We start from the raw sequence: 27455 nt of genomic DNA, 5'->3' as shown, positions 1-27455 counted from the left end.
TAACTTGCCGTTTACTCATATCAAAATGTAATAAATTCATCATAGAATAATGCCATTGTTTAATATAAATTTAATAAATATATTGTTGAATATTAACAATCCGTTAGGTTATACTATTCTATGAAAAACAATAATTAGAGCTGCTTAATATTGGAACATATTATAAGCGACTCTACAAGTGAATTTACACACAAAGTGGTAGGTTCCGAGGGATAAGTGATCAGCACCTGACTTATAATAATTCATTCAAAAATATATTATCCAATCATACTTTCATAGAGTTCAATCATAAAGTTCTGTTAATATTCGCCTGTCGTCCTTTTCATATCGCGTGCGTTGTGAATTAGGATATTAATATTTGACTATATTTTCCCTTTAACACTGAAGCGCTAAAGCGTACTATTAAACAGTTTTCTTAATTTAAAATCTAGAATAACAGTACACCTAAAGAGCACCGAAATATTGCTAAAATGTTACTAATTAGTATAAGGTACACATGAAGCATCTGTTAAACGTCTGCTAATTAGATATTATTCAAGTCTTGGAAACTTTTTTAGCAATACTTTCCTCGGTCTCTTGTATATGTACTCTCAAAGTTAATTTTTATCGTTGACATTGACAAGAGTTTCTATTACCCATTCTCTCATAACGATAAAACAATACGGAGCTTGTATTTTTAGTTTTTAATCAAAAGAAGCCTTAGAAGGTTTATTTGATTTTTCATTGAATATACCTATACGGAGCCCTAAAAATGAAACAGTACATAGAACAATTCCAATATGACCATCCTTAAACAATAAATATATTAGGGAATATTTTGCGCGAAATTTTGTAAATATCAATTTAAAAAAATAATAACAAACATTAAAAATTACAAAAATAATATTTTTATTTGGAAAATTATAAAATATTAATTTAGTTATATATATCGATGGCTGCGATAAGTTATCCAATCAGATGAATTCAATAGCTCTTTTGTTTAAAAACACTTGCGCAATGAAAGTATTAATTTATATCCATAGCCACGACATATTGTTTATTCACTATCTATCAAGTTAAGTACATACAAATAATGTGTTAGACAAAGTGCACAGTAACACATATATGTTGACTAGATTCAGGAAAATATAATTATAGAACTAAAGAGGCTGTGTACGTTGTATTTTCAAGAAGCATTCAACAACCGTACAGACAGGAAGGCAGTTAACACCAGGAGTGGTAGCGGAGTGAAAACATCTTCCCACCGGCCCATTAACACCATGGCTGAACCGGAACAGGCGCCCGAACAACCCAAGGCGGCCACTAAGCAAGTCATCGGTAAATACATATTTTTTTAAATATATTTTTGTAAAAAAACCTTGTCAAAAAGATCAATTTTAAATGTGGGTTCATTTTAAACCGGCGTCCATCTTAAAGCGTCTCAAGCACATGGCTACAATATTAATTTCATTTCATTATTTCTGATTACAAAATGTGTTTTGGGTTTTTAAATAAATGTATTCCTGCTATTTTTTGTTTGAAAATAACGTTAATAAACATTTTTTATGAATTTTTATAAACATGTGGAAAATTGTGCATTAATAAATTCGCGTGGCCAGATGCCAGTATGACGCTGTTAGTTTATATTATATTCAATAAAATATTTGGATGCTAAAACAATTTGAACCCAAGGTCTTTCATTTTAATGTTTTAATATATTACCTTGTGTTGCGAATTACACATGTCTCGTTTTATTAATACATAAAATAATTATTAAAATTTTTTTTTTTTAATTCTAGCTAACAAAGTGTCCGGCATTGTAAAGTGGTTCAACGTAAAAAGTGGTTATGGATTTATTAACCGGTAAGTGAAATATTTTTTTTTCTAAATTGAATCACATATCGCGTTAGATATTTATAGCTAACGTTTATTAGTCCATTGACCTCGGTATACAAATAGTTTGTTTATAATTTAGATCATGGGTAAATAGTTTACCTATATTTTGTTTTCGTTTTATTACATAATTAAGGAAATTCTTGTTAAATAAATTAACCTATTTTTTTTTCTTTTCAGAAATGACACCAAAGAAGACGTCTTTGTACATCAGGTAATGATTGAAGATTTAAAAAAAAAAATATTTGAACTAAAATTTTTATTTTTTTGTTTATAGTCAGCCATTGTGAAAAACAATCCCAAAAAAGCAGTGCGATCGGTGGGCGACGGTGAAGTGGTGGAATTTAATGTAGTGATAGGCGAGAAAGGGCACGAAGCGGCACAAGTGACAGGTCCTGACGGCACAGCTGTTAGAGGCTCACCTTATGCTGCAGATAAGCGCCGTGGATTTCGTCAATGGTTCTATCCCCGTGGAGGTCGTGGCGGAGGCCGCGGCGGAAACCGTCGTCAGCGAGATGCACAAGATGGTAAAACAGAAGGTGATGCCTCTAATGAAGGAGGTGAAGGAGGCGGCCCACCAAGACGTTATCGTCCCCGTCGTGGACGTGGTGGCTATGGATATTACCGTGGACCACGTCGTCAAGGTGGTGGTGGCGGCCAAGGTCGTCTAGATACAGGCACCGAAGGTGAACAAACAGATGGTGAAAATCAACAAGGAGGCGGCGGAGTAAGAGGCGGTCCTCCACGTCGATTCTTCAGACGAAATTTCCGTGGAGGTCGTGGACGACCAAGACCTCGCAGTCAGGACAACCAGGGTGAAGGACAAGAAGGTGATGGACCTCGTGGTCCCCCCCGTATTCGCTATCGTAGACGTATGCCACGTCAACGTCAACAAGGCGGTCGCACCAGTCAATCTGAACCAACTGATTCAAAGGTATAAAAACTACTAAACACCCCCTTTTTTTTAACAGGTCGAATCTAAAAATGTTATTTATTTTGATAGGAGAGCCAGCCCGTTCAGAACACCACTACAGAGAGCACAGCTTGAAGTTAGTGCTCACGCGAGACCAATTATAAAAACTTTATTAAAATAATTTTTTGTTTAAACAACTATTTAGTGCGTGAGTCAAAGTAATGCAGACCAAGGCATTTCATAACGTAAAGTAAATTTAGATTTTGTTTTGTACGTTATTTTTTATACTGATTTTTACTTATAATAACAGTGTAAAGTTTATATGGAACTTTTTATAGGAAAAAAATATGTAAATGTAAGAATTGACAATTATTTTTGAATTATTCGTGTGTTCATGAAATGCCTTTCAAGACCTTAAGTCTGACTGCAAGAAATTTTTAAATAAACATCTTTCCTTTCATAATTTAAAAACAACAAAAAAAAAAATTAAATATAAAAAAAATCAAAAGCCTTTCGATACCTGTTCGGGGTAACGGAAGGACCCAAAAAAATTGTGAATTTCATTCAACACCTAATAAATCGCCAGTAAACTCAAAATGGCATTAATATACAAGCGTTGCAATCAGATTCAAAAGTAACAAATATTTTTAAAAGAATAGTAAGAGTTTCTCTCTTTTTGCATTCAAATTGATTATTGATAGTTTTTTTTTTTTTCATATTGTGCTAATTTTTTTCGAATTTTCTTTTAATTTAGATGGAAAAATATATATATTTATATATATTATTTAAATTATTTGTGAATGTGTTTTTTTTATTTTTTATCTGCTGGAAAGATTAAATAGTTTTTTAAGTGTCTTCTTTTTTTTTGTATGTACATTTTGGAGAACTTTTATAATTACTGAAAAAAAAAAATAAGATAAAAAAAATTAATTTATTTTTTGTATTTGTAAATTAAGATTCAATTGTACATACCACAATTAATTAATTCAAAGTTAAGCTTTAATTTATAAAAAAATTTTTTGAACGATCATAATAATTTGTGTTGATTTTCATTTTTGTATTTTCCCCATTTGGAGAGAAATAAACAATCTGTTCTTAATAAATCACGTTTTTTTTATTTCAAATTTTATATTTCAGAATTTAATAGTCTTGACAGTTCGAGAAAATATCACCGGATCAAAAAAAATATCTAATTAAATTTGAAAAAAATAACTTCTTCATAATTTGGGTTTTTTTTATCCGAGTGTATTTCACAAGGAAAAAATTCGTTTTTTATGTAGAATTTTGTGAAAATATCTGAAAAATCCGTCCCAATATGAAAATAACAAATCGATAAAAACATTTCTCTGGCTTTTCAAAAATGATAGTAGGTAATGTTCCAAGTCGTCCTGTAAGGTTCCTCGAATTTCTGTGTCATATTCCCCCCCAAGTGAAAATTTTCACTTGGAACAAATTTTTAGCAATGACATAGAAAAGAAAAAACCAAGTGTCTCCATTCATATAAGAGATGTACGAACTATAGGTAGATTTAGGGTTGATATTATTTTTATTTTATTTACAACTTTGATGAATTTTATTACAACTTCATGAATGAAGACGAAAAATAAGAATAAAAGTTTTCGATATCTGGCTTGGTTTTCGAAATATCGAAAGCTGAATAATTGAAGAAAATTTTCAATATTTTGAAAATTACGTCAGGTATCGAAAAATGTTTACTTTTCGTCTTATATCGTCAAGTTTACAATTCACTATCAAAAGTAAAAAAATATTTTTTTTAAATTTGTTTACCATAAATTACTTTAAATCATACACGCTTATACAGCTAGACATTCTTAAACGTTTTACAAAAAAGTTCATAATTTTATTAAGGAGAAATGTGAGTTTTGATCTATATTTGCCGGTCGGCGGGTGCGTGGTAAAAGTTAAAAAGAAACAAAGCTATATGTAGTGTATGATATCTGTACTATTTTTAGTCTTTATAAATTCAGGAGCCATGTCAATTTAGGAAGATATGTTTATTCAAAATTCTAAAATTAACAAAAAACATTTCCCCGCTTTCTTCAAAAATTTCGATCAATTTCAAGATCCAAACATTCTATTTTAGAATTTGCTGACGAAAAAACTAAAAATAGAAAATATGTTAGTGCAACCAAAAGCAACCTTTTCGCACACAATGTGATTTGGTGGTAGTCATTGTTTGTAGGTACATTTTGCACCACTTTTAATATTGCTTTACAAAGAACCTGGAAGATAATTTTAGGGTTATTCAAGGTTAAGTTGCCTTTCGTACAGTGTTACTATAAGGTGCCTTGAAACTGAATTAAACATTTGAATTCAACTTCAGAAGATGTGAACCAATCTTTATTTTAATGAGATTTACTACTATACGATTTCCTGGAATAAAAAACTACGTACACAAATAAATCGCACACGTTGAATCGATAAACAAACATAAATGCAATATGCAAAACACAAAAATTTTAATAAGTAAAATAAAACAATTTACTTTCAAATATATTTAACAAAAATATTAAGCAACAATAGTATTTAATTGTCTTAAATAACATGTTTTTAAATAATCTTCAGCCTTGTGGGTTTCCATATGCGGTGGTGCTCCAATCCTAAAAGGTAGATTTTTTAATATAAAATTCTAAACATATAATTCGGTGTTGTGGTTATATACGGATAAAATAAATTAATATTATAAATGTATTTGTGCCAAGATTATTAAAAGATGTGTCATTCATATTTTAATGTAAGATAGTTTAATCATAATTTTAATATGCAAATTGAAATAAAGATACATAGGTATAATGATAATATGACATCTATATAATTTCAGAGTTGTTCGCTTCCATGTTTACGTTTTTTATACCATGCATATATGTAATATGCAAGGTATACTAAGTTTAGTCCCAAGTTTGTAACGCTTAAAACGTTTGTAATGCTATGAACAAAATTTTGGTATAGGTGTTCATAAAATCACCTAATTAGTCCATTTCCGGTTGTCCGCCCGTTCGTCTGTGGGCACGATAACTCAAAAACGAAAAAATATATCAAGCTGAAATTTTTACAGCGTACTCAGGACGTAAAAAGTGAGGTCGAGTTCGTAAATGAGCAACATAGGCCAATTGGGTCTTGACCTATGGGTCCGTAGAACCCATATTGTAAACCGTTAGAGATAAAACAAAAGTTTTCGTAAACATCACTGTTGACCTGTGAGGGCGCAAAATAGGCGTAAATTTTTTAGTATGTATTAAATAAATTATATATGTATGTGCAATGTGATAGAGTATTCAACACTATTTATGCATAGTATTTCAACAATTAACTCAGTCAATTGTTTGTTTTCACTTGTCTAGAATGTAATTAATTTGTTATGATGAATACAAAACACTGTATTTTTTCTTAGGGTTTGTATTTACCCATCTTTCTCTATATGTAAAATTCAAGTAAATTAAATTCTATGACCGTATTTTTATACCCTTTATATATGTAATATATATCAAGGTAGAATAAGTTTAGTTCCAAGTTTGTACCGCTTAAAAATAATGATCTACGAAAAAAATTTTGGTATAGGTGTTCATAAAATCACCTAATTAGTCCATTTTCGGTTGCTAGTCTGTCTGTCCGTCTGTGATCACGAGAAATCAAAAACGAAAAAATTTAAGATATCGAGCTGAAATTTTAATAGCGTACTTAAAAGGCAAAAAAAGAAGTCCAGTTCGTAAATGTACAACATAGGTCAATTGGGTCTTGCAAACTGTTAGAGATAGAACAAAAGTTTAAATGTAAAAAATTTTCCTTATAAAAAAATAAACAACTTTTGTTTGAAACATTTTTTCGTAAACATCACTGTTTACCCGTGAGGGTGCAAATTACGTTAGAAACATTATATAGTATGTATACAGGTGTTGAATATATATTTTAAATTTATACGTTACATATTATGTGTTATGTATGTGTTTGTTATAGCCATATATACACGGTGTTCCAGACCACCCGTCCAGGCACCAGATAATAATAATTTTGTAAATGGAAACGATATTTACCAATGGAAATCCAAAATTTAAACAGTCAAAAAGAGTGAGAGAGTAAAAATGGATAATTATTATTATCCATTTGATTTTATTCTAGTTGCATCCCCTACCCCTAACAGGGGGTAAGGGAATGGTTGAATAGAGTGAGTCTATTGATTCTGGTTCATACTAAGCCCATCCGATAGTATTAAGTGGTTAATACTTAGGTACATTTTCGAAATTTTTGGATAAAAATGACCGCGTCTTTAATATACTACATGAAATTTTTGTTTCTTTAAATTTATTAACTCAACACTGTCTATATATAGGGTATTTCAACAATTAATTCAATCAGTTATATTTATTTTCACTTGTTATAATATTTCTAGTTAAAAGTCAATTTAGCTTGCGTATCTAAGAATACGTACCAGAGCTTTAATAATAATAATAACAAGTTAAAAGAGATGGCTAACTGAAGCACGGATAGAGCCCATGTATTTTTTCGGTACCGTTTATTGCCCGGACACAGAAATGTCTTCTGGTTATTAGTTCTATTATAGACAATTTTCAAGCTTAGCTGAATTTTTTCCATGGCAAAAGGGCTCAAAATGCAGAAAAGCGTTTTAAGCAACTTTTCTAAATCAGCCTGATGTACGTTACACTCAATTCCAGAAGTTTTATTTTCTCGAAGTATTTATAGGCAATTTCGATCTTGTTCATCGCCACATTCACAAATTTCACTATCAACTATATTTACTATCAATACATACTGCCCCTATGTCCCTACGCATGCTTAGATCTTTAAAACTACGCCACGGATTTTAATGCGGTTCTTTCTAATAAATGGAGTGATTTAAGGTTTTTATGTATAATACTTGCATAATTTAGTGGAGAAACACTGATAATTTTAAAGGTTAAACGAAATTGTGAACAAAAGAAAAGTAAGTGACGGCATATGAAGTGAAGGTTTTATAAAACAATTAATCTTTGTATTCAAAATTGAAGTTGCCCAGCGAGCGGGTAGTTTAATGCTAGTTAACTATATAACTTACTTATAAAACATATTTAAACCATCAGTGAAAGCTTTAATTGCATTTTCAAAATCTTTTTCCATCATGAAATCATACCCTTGACGGTATTTATTCTCACTTTCAGTTAATTGAATTAATGCATCATCTAAATTCGGTTCATTACCACATTTACGGCATTTACCACTGACATCGGGTAAAATGAATATTCCTGTACAATTTAATGTTGGACATCTAAAAAAAACAAAAACATGATGAAATTTTAATATGATAAATTTTAATAATAATAATAATGAGGTAATATTCACTTTAATTGTGCAAATGAGTCATCGATTTCTGATAGAATTGGCCATGCTAAAATACATGCTTGACATTCACACTTGAACCAATAACGTGATTCTAAATTACGACTTCTTTGTTCTTTTGGCATCCGTGTAAACATTGGACCATAATTTTCTGATACCATTTCACCAGGTTTTATAATTCTACTTGCAACTAGGACAATTTTATTGTCGTGAAAATATCTGTAATGTGTTAATTTTTTTTTAAATATTTTATTTTCACTATTTGAAAATATTAAAAATACTAAGTACTAACAAGAGGCGTATCGCAAATGGGTCTCTACCACCTAGACAAGGGGTCCTCTGTAAACTCCTTGAGAACAGCTTGTCACCCGGAGGCGAAACGTTTCTGTATAAGAGGAGCTATTTTAAGCAGAGGAAACAGAAATACCACAGCTTTTCCGTCGGGATTCCTGTGCTTGTTACGTCATATGTGTGATTTAGACATTAGGTTTGGAGGGAGTATTATTATATAATTTAGGAGATTTTATCACTTAAATATTCACGCAAAGAGAAAAGTAATTTGAAACCTAATTTTTTAATTATTACATTTTTAACTCCCGGGCGCATCAAAAATAGAGATTTTATGAGACTAACGTGTGAATCCGAGTATCAGCGTTTCTGCCTGTGGCATCCTAGCTCCTTAACAGATGAACTGATTTTGATTTGGTTTTTTTTTTTTGAAAGGTGACTTGATCGAGAGTGTCTATGTTTCAAAAAAATCTGTTCAAAAAGGGTATTTTTGGACGTTTTAAGGACCTTGTGCATCTACGGTGGCTCAAAATCGTATTGAGGGTGTCAATTATCCAGCATCTCCACCTCTTTCCTATGTTTTGACTGTTCGTAGCTTACAGCACTGAATATATATTATATATTCTGCGCTAATTTTTGGACTTCCCCAACGCCTTCGTATTGTTTAAATTTTTGGGCATCCCTAAAACTTATTTCAGCAACTTGGAACTTGGAAGGTAATTAGGAAGAGATTCCCATGGATAAAACCGCTTTTTTAGACATTTTTATGGCTCCACACATCTGTACAGCCTTACCAAGTTGAGTTACGAGGTTGAAAATCAGTATGTGAGTTGAGTTAGTGTGAAGAATGTGCCTTTTGGGGGCAAAAAAATTATGTTTTTTTCGTGGTTTTTACACCTTTGCATACCACCAAAGCCCGACTAGACTAAGCTAGAGGGTTTAAAAATTGGCATTTAAGCTGATGTTAGTGTCAAAAATGTGCTTTTTTGGGTGGCAACTTTTATACTCCTGTTCCCCCTTTTTTATACAACATAATCATGTTTTTAAAGCAGTTTTTTGCAGACATATAACGTTTTTGACAAAAGACAAACAAATCTTTTAATAAGAAAGGACCCTGCAATATTAGATAGGTAAATGGGTTTCTGTGTAACTCGTTCTAATCCACCATAAAATGTTCTTTCGATCATTATGATCAAAAGCTGTCACGGCTACAAAATTTTTACCGAATAGTTTTCGAGCTACGAGTGGTCAAATCTACACATATATTATATTTATTGTGACTATACGACTACTTTAACAATAATAATTATAATTTCAGTATATGACTAGGAAAATGGCTTTCTGTGAAACTTTTTCAAACCGCCCCAAAATGTTCTTCGGGTCGTTGTGATCGTTCTGATAAAAAACTCTAATAAAACTTTTTAACGAGTAGTTTTAGATCCACATGCGATCAAAGCTATACATATATTATATTATTGAACCTATACGACTAGGAAAAAGACTTTCGGTGATACCTTTGCAAAACTCCCCAAAATGTTTTTCGGACCGTACTGATCAAAAACTCTCACGACTACAAATTTTTTTAACAAGTAGTTTTCGATCCACGGATAATCAAAGCTACACATACGTTTATAGTTATATAGCCCGTAGCTCGAAAACTACTTGTTAACAAATTTTTGTGGCGATTTTCCTATCTAATATTGCAGGGTCCTTTATAATGAGAAGGAAATATAACTCTAGTGATTGAGCTATGTTGCTCACGATTTTTTTTTGTTATTAAAGCACAGGGTAGGTAAAATAAAGTATAAGGGAGGCTAAAAATAATCTTATCACTTACTTATACTTGTACAAACATATTATAAATAAATAAATAAATTTTATATATAAATTGAATTTGATGGATGTTTTATGATAAGTCAATCAACGACTCAACGTCTGTATTTACAGCTTAATTAATAAAATGATATGCATTATACTCGTAGCCATGAAGGTTATAAAGAAGGAGAACGATCGCTATGTACTAAAGCATTAGCGCACCTGTCCCTGAAAATTTGTAGAATTTATAGTTCATTTTCAGCCACCAGCCGCGCTGTCGTCGGTAAGTAGTATATTAGCGCACAACAGCCCGCATTTAATGATACAACTTAGCGATCCCAGCGCCTCACTTATTTTTTCAAAATATTGGGGACAATATTTTCTATTGCGATCGTTCTCCTTCTTTATAACCTTCATGCTCGTAGCATTGTATAATACAGAGCGATCCAAGTTGCAACAGCAGTACTTCAGCAAATGGTAAATAACGTTAAATAATGTTAGTTTCTCAATACTGTTATAGTCGGAAAAAGTCATCTTTTCTTGATACAGAGTGTTGAAATTTTGGAAAAAAAAGGAAATTTTTGTGGTACTACCAACTTGGATGCTTAGAAAAATTAAATTTTGACATTCGCAGCACGAATTTAGGATCCTTTATCATTTAAAGATTATGGTGATAAATAATGAAAACCAACAGTGAAAACTATATATAGTGTGTCCCCGGAATAGAGGTAACTATACTTGTAAATTTTCTTAATTTTATTAAGAAAATTAAGAAAAAAAAAAGCATTCTTTATAAAAAATTTTGCTTATACTGAAAAGTATTTAGGCATATTTAAAACTTCTAAATAATGTACAGGGTAGCCAAAAAATGGAAACCACTATTTTTCCTTTTGTTAATCTACCCTTCCTGACAAAATGTTATTCAGATAAGTTGCTCGCAATTAACAATTATAACTTTATACAAAATATCGAGAAGATCCGTGTACTTTAATTATAGCATCATTTTTTATTTGAACAAAAGTTATAAAAAAAAACGTAACAAAGAAAATAATAATAAATCAATTAACATGTACTATTCGAGAGTGTATTTTTTTTGTGGACTAATTTAGAAAATTAAAAAGAAATTTTATAAATTCGGATAAACATTCACTAAGAATGGAACTGTCAAAGTTAGAAAGATCTTCTTGAAATTCAGTCATGAATTTGAATCTTGAATCATAATTGTTAATTTCGAGCAATTTTTCTTAGTAACATTTTGTCAACTTAATAATAAAAAGGATGGGTAGTTTACCAAAAAAAAAATAGTGATACCAAATTTTTGGCTACCTATACATTATTTAGAAGTTTTAAATATTCCTACATACTTTTCAGAATAAACAAAATTTTTTATAAAGAATGACTTTTTTTCTTAAAATGCAAAATAAGAAAATTTACAAGTATAGTTACCTCTATTCGGGGACACACTGTATATTTGCAATGAAGTCAATAGCTTAAAATTTCTTCAAAACTGGGTTATGGAACACCCATATTTTCACCACTGGATTTCATAATTTATGTACAAATCAGGATTCTTACTTAGCTTTAAATCATGAAGGATCCTTAGTCCATACTGTGTGTCAAATTTCCAATTTTTTTAAACAACCGTTATTGATATAATTCAAAATTGCAACACCTGTATGTAAGTGTAATGAGAAATTATCAGTATTTTAACGTTATCTACCATTTGCTTAAGTCCTGCTGTTATAACTTGGATCATCCTGTATATTAAATACTTCAATAACATTTTCAATGGTCTTTAAAATTTCTAACATTGAAATCAAATGCTACCTGAATTTACTATTAAATGTTTGTTTATACAGTAGAACCTCGATAAGTTAAAGTCAAAGGGAAACACAAAATATTTTAAGTTATAGAGGTTTTAAGTTATCAAGGGTCTATGTTAGGTAAAGGTTAATATAGAGGTATGTACATGTTTCTATGTAGTTACTGAGGGCCTATACAGAGATTATTTATTTAAGTTATAGAGGTTGCGTATTTTAAGTTATAGAGGTTTTGGGCTCTGATGGGAAGGGAACATAGTATTTTTTGAAGTAACAGAGGTTTTTATGTTACCGAGGTTTAAGTTATCGAGGTTCTACTGTATATTTTTTTATATGGCTATATTTTTAATGCAATTTCAAATATATATCTGATGAGATACGTGTTTGGATATTGAATTTAAATCTGATTGCTCAACATTTTTTGCCTTGGCAGATGAATGCAAATATGGAACATTATGGAACAATAACATTGCATATTTTATGTGTATATGTTACAGTCAAAACTCTTAACCGATCCAAACTACTTTTAACTGGCAACATCAGTCAAATGTACTTTTGCCCATTGAAGGTTGTCAATATAGTGGCTTTGACTAACTGATTTTTGATTACTTTTACTTCAATCATTTTAACTTCAATTAAAGTTAATAATCATTAAAAAAAAACTATAACGTTATAGTCTTTTTTCGTTATTTTACTGTCAATTTAAATAGAGAGTATATTAGATACTGGTTGCTTTTTCTTTGTATCAGTTATAATACCAAACCTTAGTAATAAACCATTTCGTAATATTAAATAAATAAATAGTTTTATTTCCATTCCAAACAATTAAAAGTAAAATTGACTGATTCTCTTTCCAGTTTATACACCAAAACAACTCGGTCATTACAACTCCGGTAAAACCCTCGGCACAAAAACAACTCGGTTAAAAAAAAAACTCATTACAAAAGCATCACCCACGTGGATTAGTGAATGAACGTAATCACAGGGTTAGCCAAAAAGCCAAAAAACTCGTAGACACATGATAACTCGAATCCATTAAAGGTATGGTCAACCCGTGGAACAGTGAGTGAACGCATTCACAGGGTTAAAGCGGACAAAAAAACCCGCAGACCCGTGCTAACTCGATCCCATTAAAGGCATGACCACCCGTGGATCAATGAGAGAATGCAGTCGGAGGGTTAACCCGAATTGTTTTGATGCCGGGTTTTGGTCGAGTTGTTTTTACCAGAGTTATAGTGCCCTAGTTGTTTTGACCAAAGTCATTAAATACCGAGTTATTGCCGAGAACTATTGAATAATTCTAAGCATTTCTAACTAATTTTACAATAATGTAGCTCATACATCAGAATAAAACAGTATTAATTATAAAGATACTAGCAATTACTCGCCCACTTCGCTGGGCGATTTCAAAAACGACTGGATGAATTTTAATAAAACTTTATAATAATATAGTTCATACATAAGAATATAGCACATGGGCTATAATTTATAAAGATAGCAGTTACCCACCCGCTTCGCTGGACGATTCTAGAAGCAAAAAAATTTGGTTTCATTATAGAAAGCCACATTTATTTCGAGAGTTATGCATGGGGGGTGGTGGGTGGTGAATAAGTGACATTGTCTAGCAAAGTGGGAGAGTTACTGCTAGTATTATATATATTTATTGATTACCTATATATGATAATTGTGAACCAAATTGAATATAAAATAGATTAATTTGTATAAAATTACTAACCTTATAACAGAAGGATGGCAGTCATGATTAAATAACGAAGCTGTTGGGTAAACTGCAATCGCAACTGGCTGTTCTTTAACTGTTTGTTTGTTTACAGTTTCTCTTGGTTCCATAATTTCATGTGCATTAAATTGTAAAAATTGTAATTGTAACAATAAAAGTTCGGCTATTTGTAATTCATTTGTGGTGGGCTCAACTGAAAATTACGAATTCAATATATACAAAATATCGACAGGAAAGATGGTTGCCAAAAGGAAACAGGAGGAGCAGCTGTCCTAAAGAAAAAGTAACAAAAATGCCAGTAATTTATGGTTCAAATCGTAATTCCGCTTGAAAAATCGAATTTTCGGTCCCAAGTAGGGGAGGAGGTTATAAATTTGAAATTTTTTGCCAAATATTTAATAAATTCAACAGTTTTTGGAGGGCAGGTCAGAGCAGTTGGATACGCCATTTGCCTCTACTCATATAACATTGATTTTGATTTCTTTGATTAAAAATTCGACTTTAAATTATGGATTTAGGCAGGTACTAAGTTGTAATGAACGTTACGTTAAAAGAAAACCTTTTGTTTCCGAAGCCAACGAGTATTTTAGTCCGTAAGCCGGTGACATCAAAAGACCGGTCATTGCGGATTTGAAAATCTCCTATATAAATCGATAGTTCAAATTCTAATAGGCTTTAATTTATTCTAAATCTCGTGACATCTAAATCGGCGTGTTTTTTACTCAAACCAATAATTACACCAAGTCAAGAGTTATTAAGCGTGGATACCTTCCATCTTCTGTGCAGTCTATCTTAAGAACCAATCAATCGATTTAATTTTTTTTATCATGTTTGGATAGAATATTGTATACGATTTCAAATGATGCATAAAAAGGTATGGGGTGCCATTTGAAATTTCGAAGTTGAGGTGGCCAGGAGTGAAGGGGTGAAACCCAAAATTCTCCAGATACCATTTTTGAACTTCTCCCTCAATATCAAAATCGACGTGTTTTCATTCAAAACAATAATCAAATCAGGTTAAAAGTTATTAAGGGTGGATACTTTTGATATGAACACACTGTATTGTGTATATATGTAATCCGTGGATTTTTTGTGACACAGAAATATGTGTGTTCTTATGTGGCACACTAGAAACTAAACTGATGATTAATTGATGGAGTGATTTTTATGATTCTTACGTCAATCGATTTGGCTTAATCTTCCGAGGGTCACTGAAGATATGGCAGTAATGGAAATTCAATATGGCGACTACCACGAACTATTTTAAGTGGGTATCATTGAATAGCTATTCAATAAGCAAATTGATTGACGTTAGAATCATTAAAATCGGCTCACGCGTTTGGTCTCTAGAGTGCCACAAAGGACCAAACATATATAGGCTGAAAATGAAAGTCGGCGAATATAAGTGAATTTATTACTCGTATCATTGAATAGGTATTTGAAAATCCTTACTAAAAGGTGTTAAATAAAAAAATCAAAAACCCGACTGCGTTTTTGATTTTTTTTTTTTTTCAAAAAAAATTTGAAAAGAAAAACCTTAACAGTCGGAATCCATTAAAATCTAGACCATCTCAAATCTTCCCAACAATGTAAGCTGCTGGACTTTTTTTTCAGTTTTTATTTAACGCAGTCGGATTTTTTGATTTTTTAAATTTATTTATTTTTATTAATTGTATTCGACGCAATTAAAAATGTAGTAAAAATGTTATCTAAAATTTAAAATTTTTAATTCAAGGTAATAAGAATTCAGTATTTTCAACAACACATTGTAAAACGAAATAAAAATTTGATAAATAAACAAAATTGAACATTATCATTTTTTTATTAAATCAAAAACAAATTAAAAATAAAATCCGAATCAACGTCGATTTAACTTCAATTACATTTTTGAAAAAAAAGAAGATAAATAGCTATTCTAGAAGTTATTGTAATCGAATTTTTTAGTAACACAATAAATCTATAACTTGAACTTCCCTACCAAACGAAGTCTTCTATCTCTTACAGTTTCGGAAAAAATCTTCGTACCTCACAGCACTGAATTACGTAATTTAGTTGCCAGAAGTTTTCTTCGAAACTATAAAAGATAAAGGTTGAAAAATAGCTATTAGGGGAAGGCGGTCTAAAATGATCCCCCTAAGAAAAAATGTAATTTATAGCCAAACTATTCGACATATGTGCAACGTCGAAATATTTTTGAGGTCTTTATTCAAATATTACAATATTGGTATGTAAATTTCTTTTGATATGTTCAAATTTTTAGAACTATTCAATATTTCCCAAAAGGAATCGTTTTGACCGACCTTGTAAGGATAGTGGGTAAAATGATCCCATTCCATTTTTTATCAAACAGTTAACATAAAATATTAATTGTTCTTTTACATCGCATCAACGATTAGTATGAAAACAAAAATCACTGGTAAATTCATCTAAATCAACACATTCAAGACCCGTTACATGATGGGGGATCATTTTATCTATTATAATTTTACACACAAAATAGGGATCATTTTCGCCTATATAAAAGGGATCATTTTATCCGTAACGACATGGTATATTACCTATGAAAATGCATTATAATATTATTAAAATAAAAAGCCAAGAGTAAAAAAAAACAGCCAGCCGGCAAAAACTAATACAAAAAAAGAAATTTTACGTTGAAATTTGTATTACCATAAATCATAATCAGCAGTAAAATTAATATTTTTTGTACGAAACACAAATTAGCTTATCCATCACCATTATAAGTCTTTGTTGAACGATTAATTTGATCGTGCGAAAACCATCGATCTATAAATATACTAGAAGGCTTTAGTGGTTTACTTAAAACAACGAGGGATCATTTTACCCTGAGGGATCATTATAGACCACTTTCCCCTAGTTATTTTTTATTTTCTAATTTCATAGCTGCAACTCCATCTGATTTCCAAGGTTATTTTCAGAGGAAATGATTAAAGAGGGAAAGTTGCAAATTTGGATGGAGTTTCGAATAGTCGGATTATTTACGTCATAAACCACGATAGTTTTAAATTAATTTTATATGACTATGAAACTATGACTACGAAAGTATGAAACGAATTTTAAATTCTTATTAAATTTTGAAATTTTTTCTGTATAAATTATTGATCAAAAACTAAATAAATTATTTTTTTCTAATAAATAGAAGATGCATTATGGGAATAGAAGTTGGAGTGTAATCATTTGCAGTATTTTTTTATTTTGAAAATGATTGATACTTTCAAGGACAAATGAATTTCATTAGTCAAAAGTTTATCCGGTATTCAAGGTTGATTAATATTATTCAGCATGTTATGAACATTTTTTTATATAATAATTACGCAATTTATCGTAACGATTTCATTTTGTATTATAGTGTGACATATGCAATGTCACATAAGTAACGGAACGGCCTTTTCAGGCAAGCATTCTTATGAAAATTTTTCTAAAAGTTATTTTCGAAAAGTTACAAGGACTAACAAGGACTGTGTGACCTTGAAATGGAAATTACGTTTTTTATTGCCCATATTGCCCAATAAAAAATTTATTTGTAAATTGAATAGTTTTGACATAAATCGAAAGCAAAACTGTGCCCTTAAAATAGCAGGACACCTTGAAATTTAATTAGACGAACTTTTATTTCTAAATCATTTCTAGGTTACTAGATTATTTGATCTTGATATTAATATACAGGTGGATCATTTAAATATGTTATATATGGCTCGTTTTGTAGTTAACCAGTCAAACAAGTGAAATTTACAAAACTAAAAATAAACCTCCACAAATTTTTCGGCTACGGAACTCTAAACTCGCATTTAAAACATATCTAAGAACACTCTCCATTAAGTTACCTTTCATCCCTTTAGGCGCTACGATGCCACAGACAGACAGACACACACACATAGCGGCCAAACATATAACACCCTTTTTTTTTAATTCGGGGGTTAAAAATAACATAAACAAAAGTGCAGAGTTTGATGTGGGTCATCTTGTTCACACATCAGATTGGACCTAGTTCTTCGGGTTACTTTCATAGTCAATTTAGATTCTAAAAATTAAGAGATAGAATAACACTATGAATTAGAAAATAGATCTTCATAAAAATAAAAAAACTAACATTTTTTCGAAAATCGACTGAAAAAAATGTCATTATTGCATTTAATCGATAAAAAATACATAAGCTACAGAAAAATGCTTTAGCCAAAAGTTGTCAAGGGCAATAGAGAACATTCGTCTGTGTCTATGACTTTGACCTGAAATTTTAGTTCCAAGGTCACTTGACCTTTATCTCCAAATAACCTGGAAAATTTACCTGGACTTAAAAGTTAGTAACACAGACGAATGGCCTTTATTGTTCTTGATAACTTTTATCTAAAATTTTTTTCGAAAAAGTCGTATTTCCTCCGAAAACTAACAATTTTCGAGAAAAATAAAAAATGCTAGTTTTTTATAAGGATCCACTTTCTAATTTAAAGTGTTCTCTTACATTTTAGGATCTTAATTGATTATTAAAGCAACCCGGAGAACTAGGTCGAATCTGATGTCAGAACATGATGTCCCCCATCAAACTCTGCAACTTTTGTTTAAGTTATTTTTTTATTGACTAACTACAAAACGAGCTAATTAGCCATAATATATTAAAATGGTCTAGCCTGTATAACATTAATTTGTTATTATCAAGATTGGTTAAAACGAAATAAATACATATCCCCTTTTGTACATTGTTAACCGAAATTGTGGAAAATTTTATATTCATATAGTTATCAAAGGTAAAAAGAATTTAAAAGAAAGTTAGCCCTCAAATAACCTTAAATGTCAACATTAAGAATCATTTTAACCCCTTTGAAAAAAAATATTATAAATTTGTAGTTGAATTTCAAGGGCCTCATGAAAACTTTAAAAAGAAAAATGCTTGCCTGGAATTTTGCGAAACCGATCCGTTACTTCGTGTCATCCGAAATATGTTTGTAATATATTTATATAATTCTACTAAATTAACGGGTCATAACGATGTTATCAAATACTAGGTATCTAATTTACTAAAAAACAGGTAGTGTTAGTGTATCGTAATTCCAGGAATATCAACACGCTTGCCTTCTTTTATTATTTATAATGTGTTCGCATTCGTGAGGAATAATTTTCGATTGTTTTTTACATATCCACGAGGGAGGGAGAAGAGGGGATTGTAAATTTGGTATTTTTTTCAAAGCCAAAAAATAATGTGACCAAATTTAATTTTTGAAATTGCTTGAATTCTTAAATGGAATATGGACATTTTTTTTAAACAAACGGGGTTTTAGAGAGATATTACATATTACTTCATTCTAAACTTTAATTTTTTATTAGTTAATAAGAAATATTACCGTAGTATCACTTTTAATGAATGTTTTTACTCGGAAGTCCTCAATAGTAGCTCCGATTTTGATAATTAAAAAAAAATTTTTCTTTTGGATATTATTTAAAATCAGAAACCTTTCAAAGGGGAGAATTATCTGGAAGGAGGAAAGAAAATGTCCAGATTGATATATCAACGTTCAGCCTAAATTATAAACTAGGATTATTATTATTAGTTCAATAAGTTGAACGTAGAGCTAGTATGCAGGAAGATAGATAAGGTTCTAGACAAAGAGTATAGGGTAGAGAAGAAGCAGGAATATAATTTTAAGTGACATCTGGAGTCTGTGGCGATCAACTATTAAGTTTGTAGGCCTTTGCGGGTATGACTATTAAGTTTAACTACTTTGCGGGGGCGACTATTATCTATTAAGTTTAAAAGCCTTACTCGGTAGAGGCGCTGAAACTCGTATACTACGATTTTACATTAGCTCATATGGGCTGCTTCTCCTCTACCCTATGCTCTTTGGTTCTAGACAAATGCAAAATTTATATCAACTCTCGCTAGAAGTATGCTGAATATGTGCGTATATATAACACTGAACTTTACTATTATTAATATATTCAATATTTGTCGTTATGGTAGAAGTCGTATGAAGACGATTTCATAATTTTTGGACGAGCCTGGGTGATCGTCAAGTATTTTTAATACTGATGAGCACTCTACTAGGGCTCTATTAATGAAACGAAAAACAGGTCGGATTAATGTTGCCATCAGTATACAATGCGTGTTTGTACCATCTAGATATATAAATATTACTAGCAGTGTTACCAAATCTCGGGCAATTACCCGAACTGTGGGTAAATTTATCTCTTGCGGGTAAGACAGTGGGTATTTCAATCATAGGAAATTTTAGGGTATAAGCAGTAATTGTCATCTTGATCCAACGTTGAAAGCTTCAGGTTATATTTTTATACCATTATATATGAAATATACATAGTATATTAACTTTCGTCCCAAGTTTGTAACGCTTAAAAATATTGATGCTTGAAAAAAAATTTTGGTATAGGTGTTCATAGAATCACCTAATTAATCCATTTCCGGTTGTCCGTCCGTTCGTCCGTCCGTCCGTCTGTGGACACGATAAATCAAAAACGAAAAAAGATATCGAGCTGAAATTTTTACAGCGTACTCAGGACGTAAAAAGTGAGGTCAAGTTCGTAAATGAGCATCATAGGTCAATTGGGTCTTGGGTCCGTAGGACCCATCTTGTAAACCGTTAGAGATAGAACAAAAGTTTAAATGTAAAAAATGTTCCTTATAAAAAAATAAAAAACTTTTGTTTGAAACATTTTTTTGTAAACATCACTGTTTACCCACGAGGGCGTTAATTAGGTGCAAATTTTATAGTATGTATTAATATAGGAATATCAGTTGTGTGTGTGTCTATTTAAAAGTGAATATCTTTTGTTATTTACGTGACGTCAAAAAAACAAACGATTGCGCATCAACACTGTCTATACATGGTATTTCAACAATTAACTCAGTCAATTGTTTGTTTTCACTTGTTATACTACACATTTGTACTTTTACATTCTAAACATAGCTTTGTCTTTGTTACTTTATTCTTGATTTAAATTTCCCTCGATGAATAAATAAATTTAGCTTATAAATTTTACTAATAATTATTTGGAGTAATAAATGAGTCAATCACACGATAAAGAATTGATACGTAAATTCGGATATTTCGACGAGCTCTAACAGGTAATGAAAAAAAAAATTATTAGCAACACTGATTACTAGTATGACAGAAGACATGCGTTAAGCAAAGCATCTAAGTGAGAGGTATTATATACATGTGTTGATCTTCTGTTGTGTGCATGCAGAGAGTGGGAGTTTTGTTGAATTCAAATATTATTAATAGGGTAATAGGGTATTATCGTTAGTCAAAAATAAAGGATGAAATTTAAAAAAAGTTAATATTTATGTAAAAATATTCTTAAATATTCTGATTTCGATTCATAAAAGCACTTTTTAAAATATTAAAATTAAAAATAGTAATTTTTAAACTGTATATCACGTGACCTAAAACGCGAGCAAGACCTGCTGTGATGTCATATCGGCATGAACCATAGACCTTTAGTTAGTTCAATCTAGACAGCTGGGTATAATATATCCATAGATAATAAGTATTTATATTTATTATAATCAGTTGTCTATGAATATATCTGTCAAACTTATTTGTGTTATTTTGTATAATGATACCGATATTACGTCACCAAGTTGGATGCCCGCGTTTTTGACAGTTTTAAAAAGGTTTAAAATTTAATTTAAGTTTTTAATTCAAGCTTTTACAAATAATCCTGTATGAGTGACTCATTGAAAACTTAATTTCTACTTTTTAGTACAATAAAAGTTTGTCCCTTAAAAAGTTTTTTTTATTAAAAAAAAAAATATATATATATATATATATTTTAGTCTTAAATTAATAATTTCAATAAAAAAAGTTTTTAAGGGACAGGCTTTTATTGTACTAAAAAGTAGAAATTAAGTTTTTCTATGAATCACTCATACAGGATTATTTGTAAAAGCTTGATCAGGGGCTCAATATCAAGAAGGAATCGAAAAATAAGTTGGTATGTATGAGCTCCAATTTATTCTTGATATTTTAAATTGAGCGCTCAAGCTTTTACAAATAATCGGCATGAGTGACTCATAGAAAAAATTTTAGTACAATAAAAGCTTGTCCCTTAAAAATAATTTTTTATTAAAATTTTTATTTAAAATATTATATTGGATGGTACGTACGTACACTCACATGAAACGTAAGATGAACAAGAGTTTTTTAATTTGTAATATTTTATCGACTTACCTTCATTGATATTTTTATTTGGGAAAAAATCGACAACTTGTAAACAACGTAACATAAATGCAGCCATTAACGTTCGATACAAAAAATCTTTCGAATCACGCTGTTTACTTAACGTACACAATTTGTATATTGGTAATTTATCCTTATTCTTATACATTTCCAAACATTGCTCTAAACCATGTTTGGTAATCATTCGTAGTGCTAAATGACATAATACACTCATACCAGAACCAATTAGAAAGTCCATAATTTTACATTCATATTTATGATACGTTTTGCAAGCAATCTCTTGACAACTTGTACTACAAAAGGCAATTCCAGAACATTGTGGACATCCAACAGGTGCTACTATTCTAAAAAACCAATTATCTAGTTACTTCATGAATTAATGGCCAATTTTTCCGTCAATTGTTACTAAAGTTGCCTGTAAGGTTATGTTATACTAACAGAGGCTACAAGAGTTTTCTTAGAAACTTAAGTAAAAGTGCCTGGATGACCGAGCTTTGCTAAAATGACTCCACACAAATACCAATTTGAATGTCCCGGTAATATAATTTATTTCGTTAACTACGATATACATATATATCACAACATGTATATATCAACCAAAACTGACAAAGCCACATGGACTTCATATTATACAATATATACGAAGCGAACCACGTACAATGTATATACTCGCCAATAGATGGCAGGAAGAGTCATATTTGGCAGTTGATGTTCCAGTTTTTCCTGAAAACGCGGATAAAACGACGTTTTCTAAAAATGAAACCTAGCTAGATCGTTTTTTTGCCCCCGAAACCTCTGTAAAATATATTTCATGAAAATCGTTGGAGCCAATTCCAAGATTGTTGATACATACAATAATTGCTTGTTTAAATATATAAGATTTGATAGTTGACTAACAAAATAACAACTATCTCAATACCTCGTAACCTTGTAGGCAACTCTATGTATTTGATATTAAAAGTTTTAAAAAATGTCTTGTTATTTATTTAATATATGTTAACTTGAGGTTTACCTTTTAAAGCAATTATGGCAGTTAGATCCCGCATATTCTGGCATTAAACATGCAGCATATGGTTCCTCGACTAATAAGGTATCACCGGTCTCTATATCTGCATTGGCCACAAAATGTCGACCTAATTTAGGAGTTTCCAGAAGGCGAATTAACTTCGATGCATTTTTATATTTCTTATTTGATCCTCCTTTTATTTTGGGTTCTTCTAAAATATTAACAAGAAACTTTTTACAAACAAACAATTGTATACAGATCTAAACAAGTTGATTTAAAAAAAAATTCATCTTTACATTTTAGAAAGCAAATGGTTGTTCATTTTTTGGGGAATTTTTTTTTTAAAGTAACTTTTTTATTTAAAGCAAAGCAATTAACTGAAAATATCTTTTCCTAGACCTCAATTATCGACAACTGATTTAAAGTGTTTGTAACTTTTAAAAAGTTTCTATTAAGAAAATTTTCACGCTAAATTCGTCATTTGAGTTGTGAGTCAATGAGACCAATTTTTTTAAATCTTAATTATGGTTAAGGGTAAATGAACAAATACGAAAAAATTTCTTTTTGAAATAAACTAACAAATCTTATTTATGCCAACAATATGCCAACTCTAGTAACTCAGTTAAAGCGTTAGTAACCAATTCCGTACGCGGTATGCTCAGGGTAGCAGAATCGCTTCCCGCCATCACAACAAAAATTAATTTTTTAATGATTGTGATGGGCTGGTAGTGCATGGTATATGCATGAAGGAGGTACACTCATCCTCTCAATATAATTATGAGGAGCTGATAAATTAAATTATCAGCGGAAAAGGTGATATAACGTATATGGTATCAGTGTTGCCAACTTTATCAATTTTTAGGTTGATCTACCAACTTTCAATTGATTGAAATTTTTTGTTTTTGCCTTTTCCGTAGTACAAAGTATATAACGATCGAGGACTAGACCTCACCCAGTCAGGCGCCTTTTCTGCTACCCTCTCCATTTGAGTTTCGCATCCTTTTTAAATCATATCTACCACCTAGACAGATTTTTGGTTTGCAACACTGTACCTATGGTATTTCAATGACCCCGCCTGTCTAGTCTTCGGTCTTTGCGTACTTTGTACCGCGCAACAGGCTATCTTTCTCTCGAACGAGAGAGAAAGCGGTGTTGAAATTGTTTTCAATCACTTTCAAGACAGCCAAAACTAGACCTCGTCCAGATAGGTGCCTCTTTCCCTTCTTCTCTCTCCACGCAAATTTCAAGTCATTGTTATATGGGTTCGTGTGTGTAGAAATAAAGGAGCACAATCTGTGTTAATAAAGTGTCCCTCAAGTTGCATTAAATTAAGATGGCGTTGATGTTCCATAGGACCATACATACAATTACATACAGTAATTCAGTTTAGATCGCACACACCGACACACGAGCGCCATTTATTAGTATTTTGTGGAGACTTTTTGAGCCAAAGAGACACAAGAGATTATGATCCTTTACCTCTACACTCCATACAATGGTCAATGGCTAATGTAAAAGTCATCAGTCGGATATTTAAACTTTCGTTGAAAAGTTTGCGTCACCTCGCACGCAGACACTTTAAAAATAACTTATTTGTAAAAAAGAACTAACGAACTAAAAACGTTCACGTAGTTCACGTAGTTTGCCAAAAGGAGCGCTCTTACGAACTAGGTCGTTCGCGAACTACCCAAGCCTACCATGAAGGTTATAAAAAAGAAGAACGATCGCTACGTGTTAAAGCATTAGCGCGTCTGTCCCTGAAAATTTGTAGAATTTATAGTTCATTTTTCAGCCACCAGCCGCGCTGTCATCAAGAAGTAGTATCTGCGAAGTTAGCTGTTTATGAGTACAAGTAGATGAAGTTAGTTGCATAATGTACAAATTGATATATCATTTCAAATTAGCGCACAACAGCCCGCTTTTATTGATACTACTTAGCGGTCGCAGCGCCTCACTTATTTTATCCATATTTCGGGGACAATATTTTCTATAGCGATCGTTCTCCTTCTTATAACCTTCATGCAAGCCTACTCTCATGGACAGCCAATAACAATCTAACCTACTTGAAATATAAAAATAATTAATGAAGTTGTAGAATATTTATCACGAACCTAAGGAAACAACTGAAAAAAATGTCATTGTAATTTTATGGATTTTTTTTTACTCTATTTTGAGCATATTGAGTACTTAGGATTTAAAATTTTACTTTGATGGCTGAATAGCAACTAGGAAGGCCATATTGGATTTTATCGCGGTTTATTTATTGCTCAATGCTCATGTAATTTTCATGTATAAATTGCATGTCAATTTTTTTTATTGACATTAAAGATAAGTTTAATAAAATTTAAACCAAAAAGCTTACGAAGGCGAATTATTAATGTAAAAATTCATTGAATCAAAAGTTGTAAATTGATAAATAAAAGCAACTCTAAAAAAACAAAATTTAGAAAAAAATTTTCAAGGTTGACTCTCTGGATTTTATTTTTGTATTTTTCAGGCAAAATAGTTAATTAATGCTAAATATTTACCAGGTTTTTTCAAATTTTGATCTATATTACTCTTTTCTTGAATTTCTTTTTTTAATGCCGTTTTCTTATCATTATCAGTTTCTAATTTTTCTGCTAGAGTATATGAAACTTCAGCTTTTTTCAATTCTCCCATTCCCATATAACATCTAGCCATTTTCCAATATAATTCCGCCTTATGTTTAGCTGGTAAGCCTTCTTTGAGTGCAAGTTGTAAATCCGAGAGAGCTTTAGCGTACTCCTTTAACTCTAATAAAACATCTGATCGTTTCCAAAGTGCAAATGCTAAACTTAAACCTCCGTCAACATGGATATCAACTTCTACAAAATTGTTAAAAACACTTACATGATTTAAAAAAAAAAAAACAATACTTTGTACATTTTACCTTTTGAAGGAGCTCGTAACACTGCTTGTCCAAAAATCATGTTTGCCTTTTGTAAATCTTTCTCAAATTCATAAATTTTTTCAGCCTGAAGACGTCTATCTTGTGATATTTTTGCATTTTTTTGTCGATACAAATGTGTGACATGTTTTAACATTTCACAAACATACGTTTTGATTTCATGTTCTTTGAAAATATGTTGAATACGATCATGATCATTTTTTATTTTATCGAATGCCGTATTGAGCCACTCATCTCCACCTGCTTTTAATATTTGATGAGCGAATTCTAAGAAAAATCCTCTTTGTTGAGATTGTAATGTTTTAGTATTGCAAATTGTTTTATATTGATCATCTTGTGTTTTAGACATTTTTTTTTCTAAAATAATTAAAACAAATTAAAATCTATAGTTTATACGTTTCAAAGCATACACATTTGAAAAAGTGATTTAAGTGGATGAAGCGTGCAAAATTATTCTAAAAATAAATATATAAAGTATTCATTTTTGTATCTAAAAATAAGTGTGGAATACGTATTCCCGATATAAACCGAATAATAACGTTTGAACAAATTAATATTATTAATTTTTCAAGTTATTTCTATAAATTAAATAACCTTTTCGGGACCAATTTAATATATCGAATTAAATTTTTGTTTTTAATCTTACAGGTTGTTCACATAATACCCTATTAATCTATTTTCATAGTTGCCGAATTGTTTTCCTAAAATTAACTTAATAGTACAAACATAAGAACTGAGACATTCCTTGCTTGCTCCCGTGGTGTGTATACTTTTTTTATCCCCGACGGAGGCGGAAAGCGGCAATTTGGTTTTGCACAGTGGGCAGAAAGTTGACACTTTCTACACGGAGGTGATAGAAAAAATATTTACATTCTATCCAAAAAGAAATATTTATTAAAATGTAGAATACATCGAATTCTTGACTTTTTTTTCAGAAAATCAGCAAACGTAAAAAACTTGGATATAACAAGTGAAAACAAACAGTTGACTGAGTTAATTGTTGAAATACCATGCATAAATAGTGTTGATTATTCTATCACATTGCACATACATATACAATTTATATTAATACATACTACACAATTTACGCCTAATTTGCGCCCTCACGGGTAAACAATGATGTTTACAAAAAAATGTTTCAAACAAGAGTCGTTTATATTTTGATAAGGAACATTTTTTACATTTAAACTTTTGTTCTATCTCTAACGGTTTACAAGAATAGGTCAAGACCCAATTGACCAATATTGCTCATTTACGAACTCGACCTCACTTTTTACGTCCTAAGTACGCCGTAAAAATTTCAGCTTGATATCTTTTTTCGTTTTTGAGTTATCGTGCACAGGCGGACGGACGGACAACCGGAAATGGACTAATTAGATGATTCTATGAACACCTATACCAAAATTTTTTTCGTAGCATCAATATTTTTAAGCGTTACAAACTTGGGACTAAACTTAATATACTATTTTATTTCATATATACATGGTATAAAAAGGACATAAAAAGTAGTTT

At 30.9% G+C, this 27455-nt stretch overlaps 2 protein-coding genes across 2 annotated transcripts; one reads left to right on the top strand and one right to left on the bottom strand.

The window, feature by feature from the left end:
• The first annotated feature begins 1160 nt into the window (after positions 1-1160).
• On the top strand, positions 1161-3888 carry LOC123305532 (Y-box factor homolog). The gene is made up of 5 exons (XM_044887279.1): positions 1161-1317; positions 1779-1842; positions 2053-2086; positions 2150-2806; positions 2876-3888. Exons 1-5 carry the CDS (start codon positions 1260-1262, stop codon positions 2918-2920), a joined length of 858 nt encoding a protein of 285 aa, XP_044743214.1. The 5' UTR covers positions 1161-1259; the 3' UTR covers positions 2921-3888.
• Positions 3889-5297: 1409 nt separating this feature from the next.
• LOC123305516 lies at positions 5298-26362 on the bottom strand. The gene is made up of 8 exons (XM_044887258.1): positions 25926-26362; positions 25543-25860; positions 23021-23225; positions 22000-22352; positions 13796-13991; positions 8141-8356; positions 7857-8066; positions 5298-5406 (listed from the first exon to the last, which is right to left on the bottom strand). The coding sequence occupies exons 1-8, from the start codon at positions 26290-26292 to the stop codon at positions 5316-5318; spliced, it is 1956 nt and encodes a 651-aa protein (XP_044743193.1). The 5' UTR covers positions 26293-26362; the 3' UTR covers positions 5298-5315.
• Between the last annotated feature and the right edge of the window lie 1093 nt (positions 26363-27455).

The sequence above is a fragment of the Chrysoperla carnea genome, chromosome 1, assembly GCF_905475395.1.
Source record: "Chrysoperla carnea chromosome 1, inChrCarn1.1, whole genome shotgun sequence".
Classification (NCBI taxonomy): domain Eukaryota; kingdom Metazoa; phylum Arthropoda; class Insecta; order Neuroptera; family Chrysopidae; genus Chrysoperla; species Chrysoperla carnea.
Note: the sequence above shows the minus strand (reverse complement) of the source record. Positions and strands in the feature narration are given on the sequence as shown.

What these genes read in the sequence shown, in the direction of transcription:
- LOC123305532 (XM_044887279.1), top strand. Translation starts at nt 1,260, where the DNA reads ATGGCTGAACCGGAACAGGCGCCCGAACAACCCAAGGCGGCCACTAAG. An exon ending in GGCCACTAAGCAAGTCATCG is followed by an intron (nt 1,318 to 1,778) that starts GTAAATACATAT and finishes TTTTAATTCTAG; the next exon opens with CTAACAAAGTGTCCGGCATT. An exon ending in GGTTATGGATTTATTAACCG is followed by an intron (nt 1,843 to 2,052) that starts GTAAGTGAAATA and finishes TTTTCTTTTCAG; the next exon opens with AAATGACACCAAAGAAGACG.
- LOC123305516 (XM_044887258.1), bottom strand. Translation starts at nt 26,292, where the DNA reads ATGTCTAAAACACAAGATGATCAATATAAAACAATTTGCAATACTAAA. An exon ending in AAATAAAAATATCAATGAAG is followed by an intron (nt 13,992 to 21,999) that starts GTAAGTCGATAA and finishes CGTAATTTTCAG; the next exon opens with TTGAGCCCACCACAAATGAA. An exon ending in TGCCATCCTTCTGTTATAAG is followed by an intron (nt 8,357 to 13,795) that starts GTTAGTAATTTT and finishes AACACATTACAG; the next exon opens with ATATTTTCACGACAATAAAA.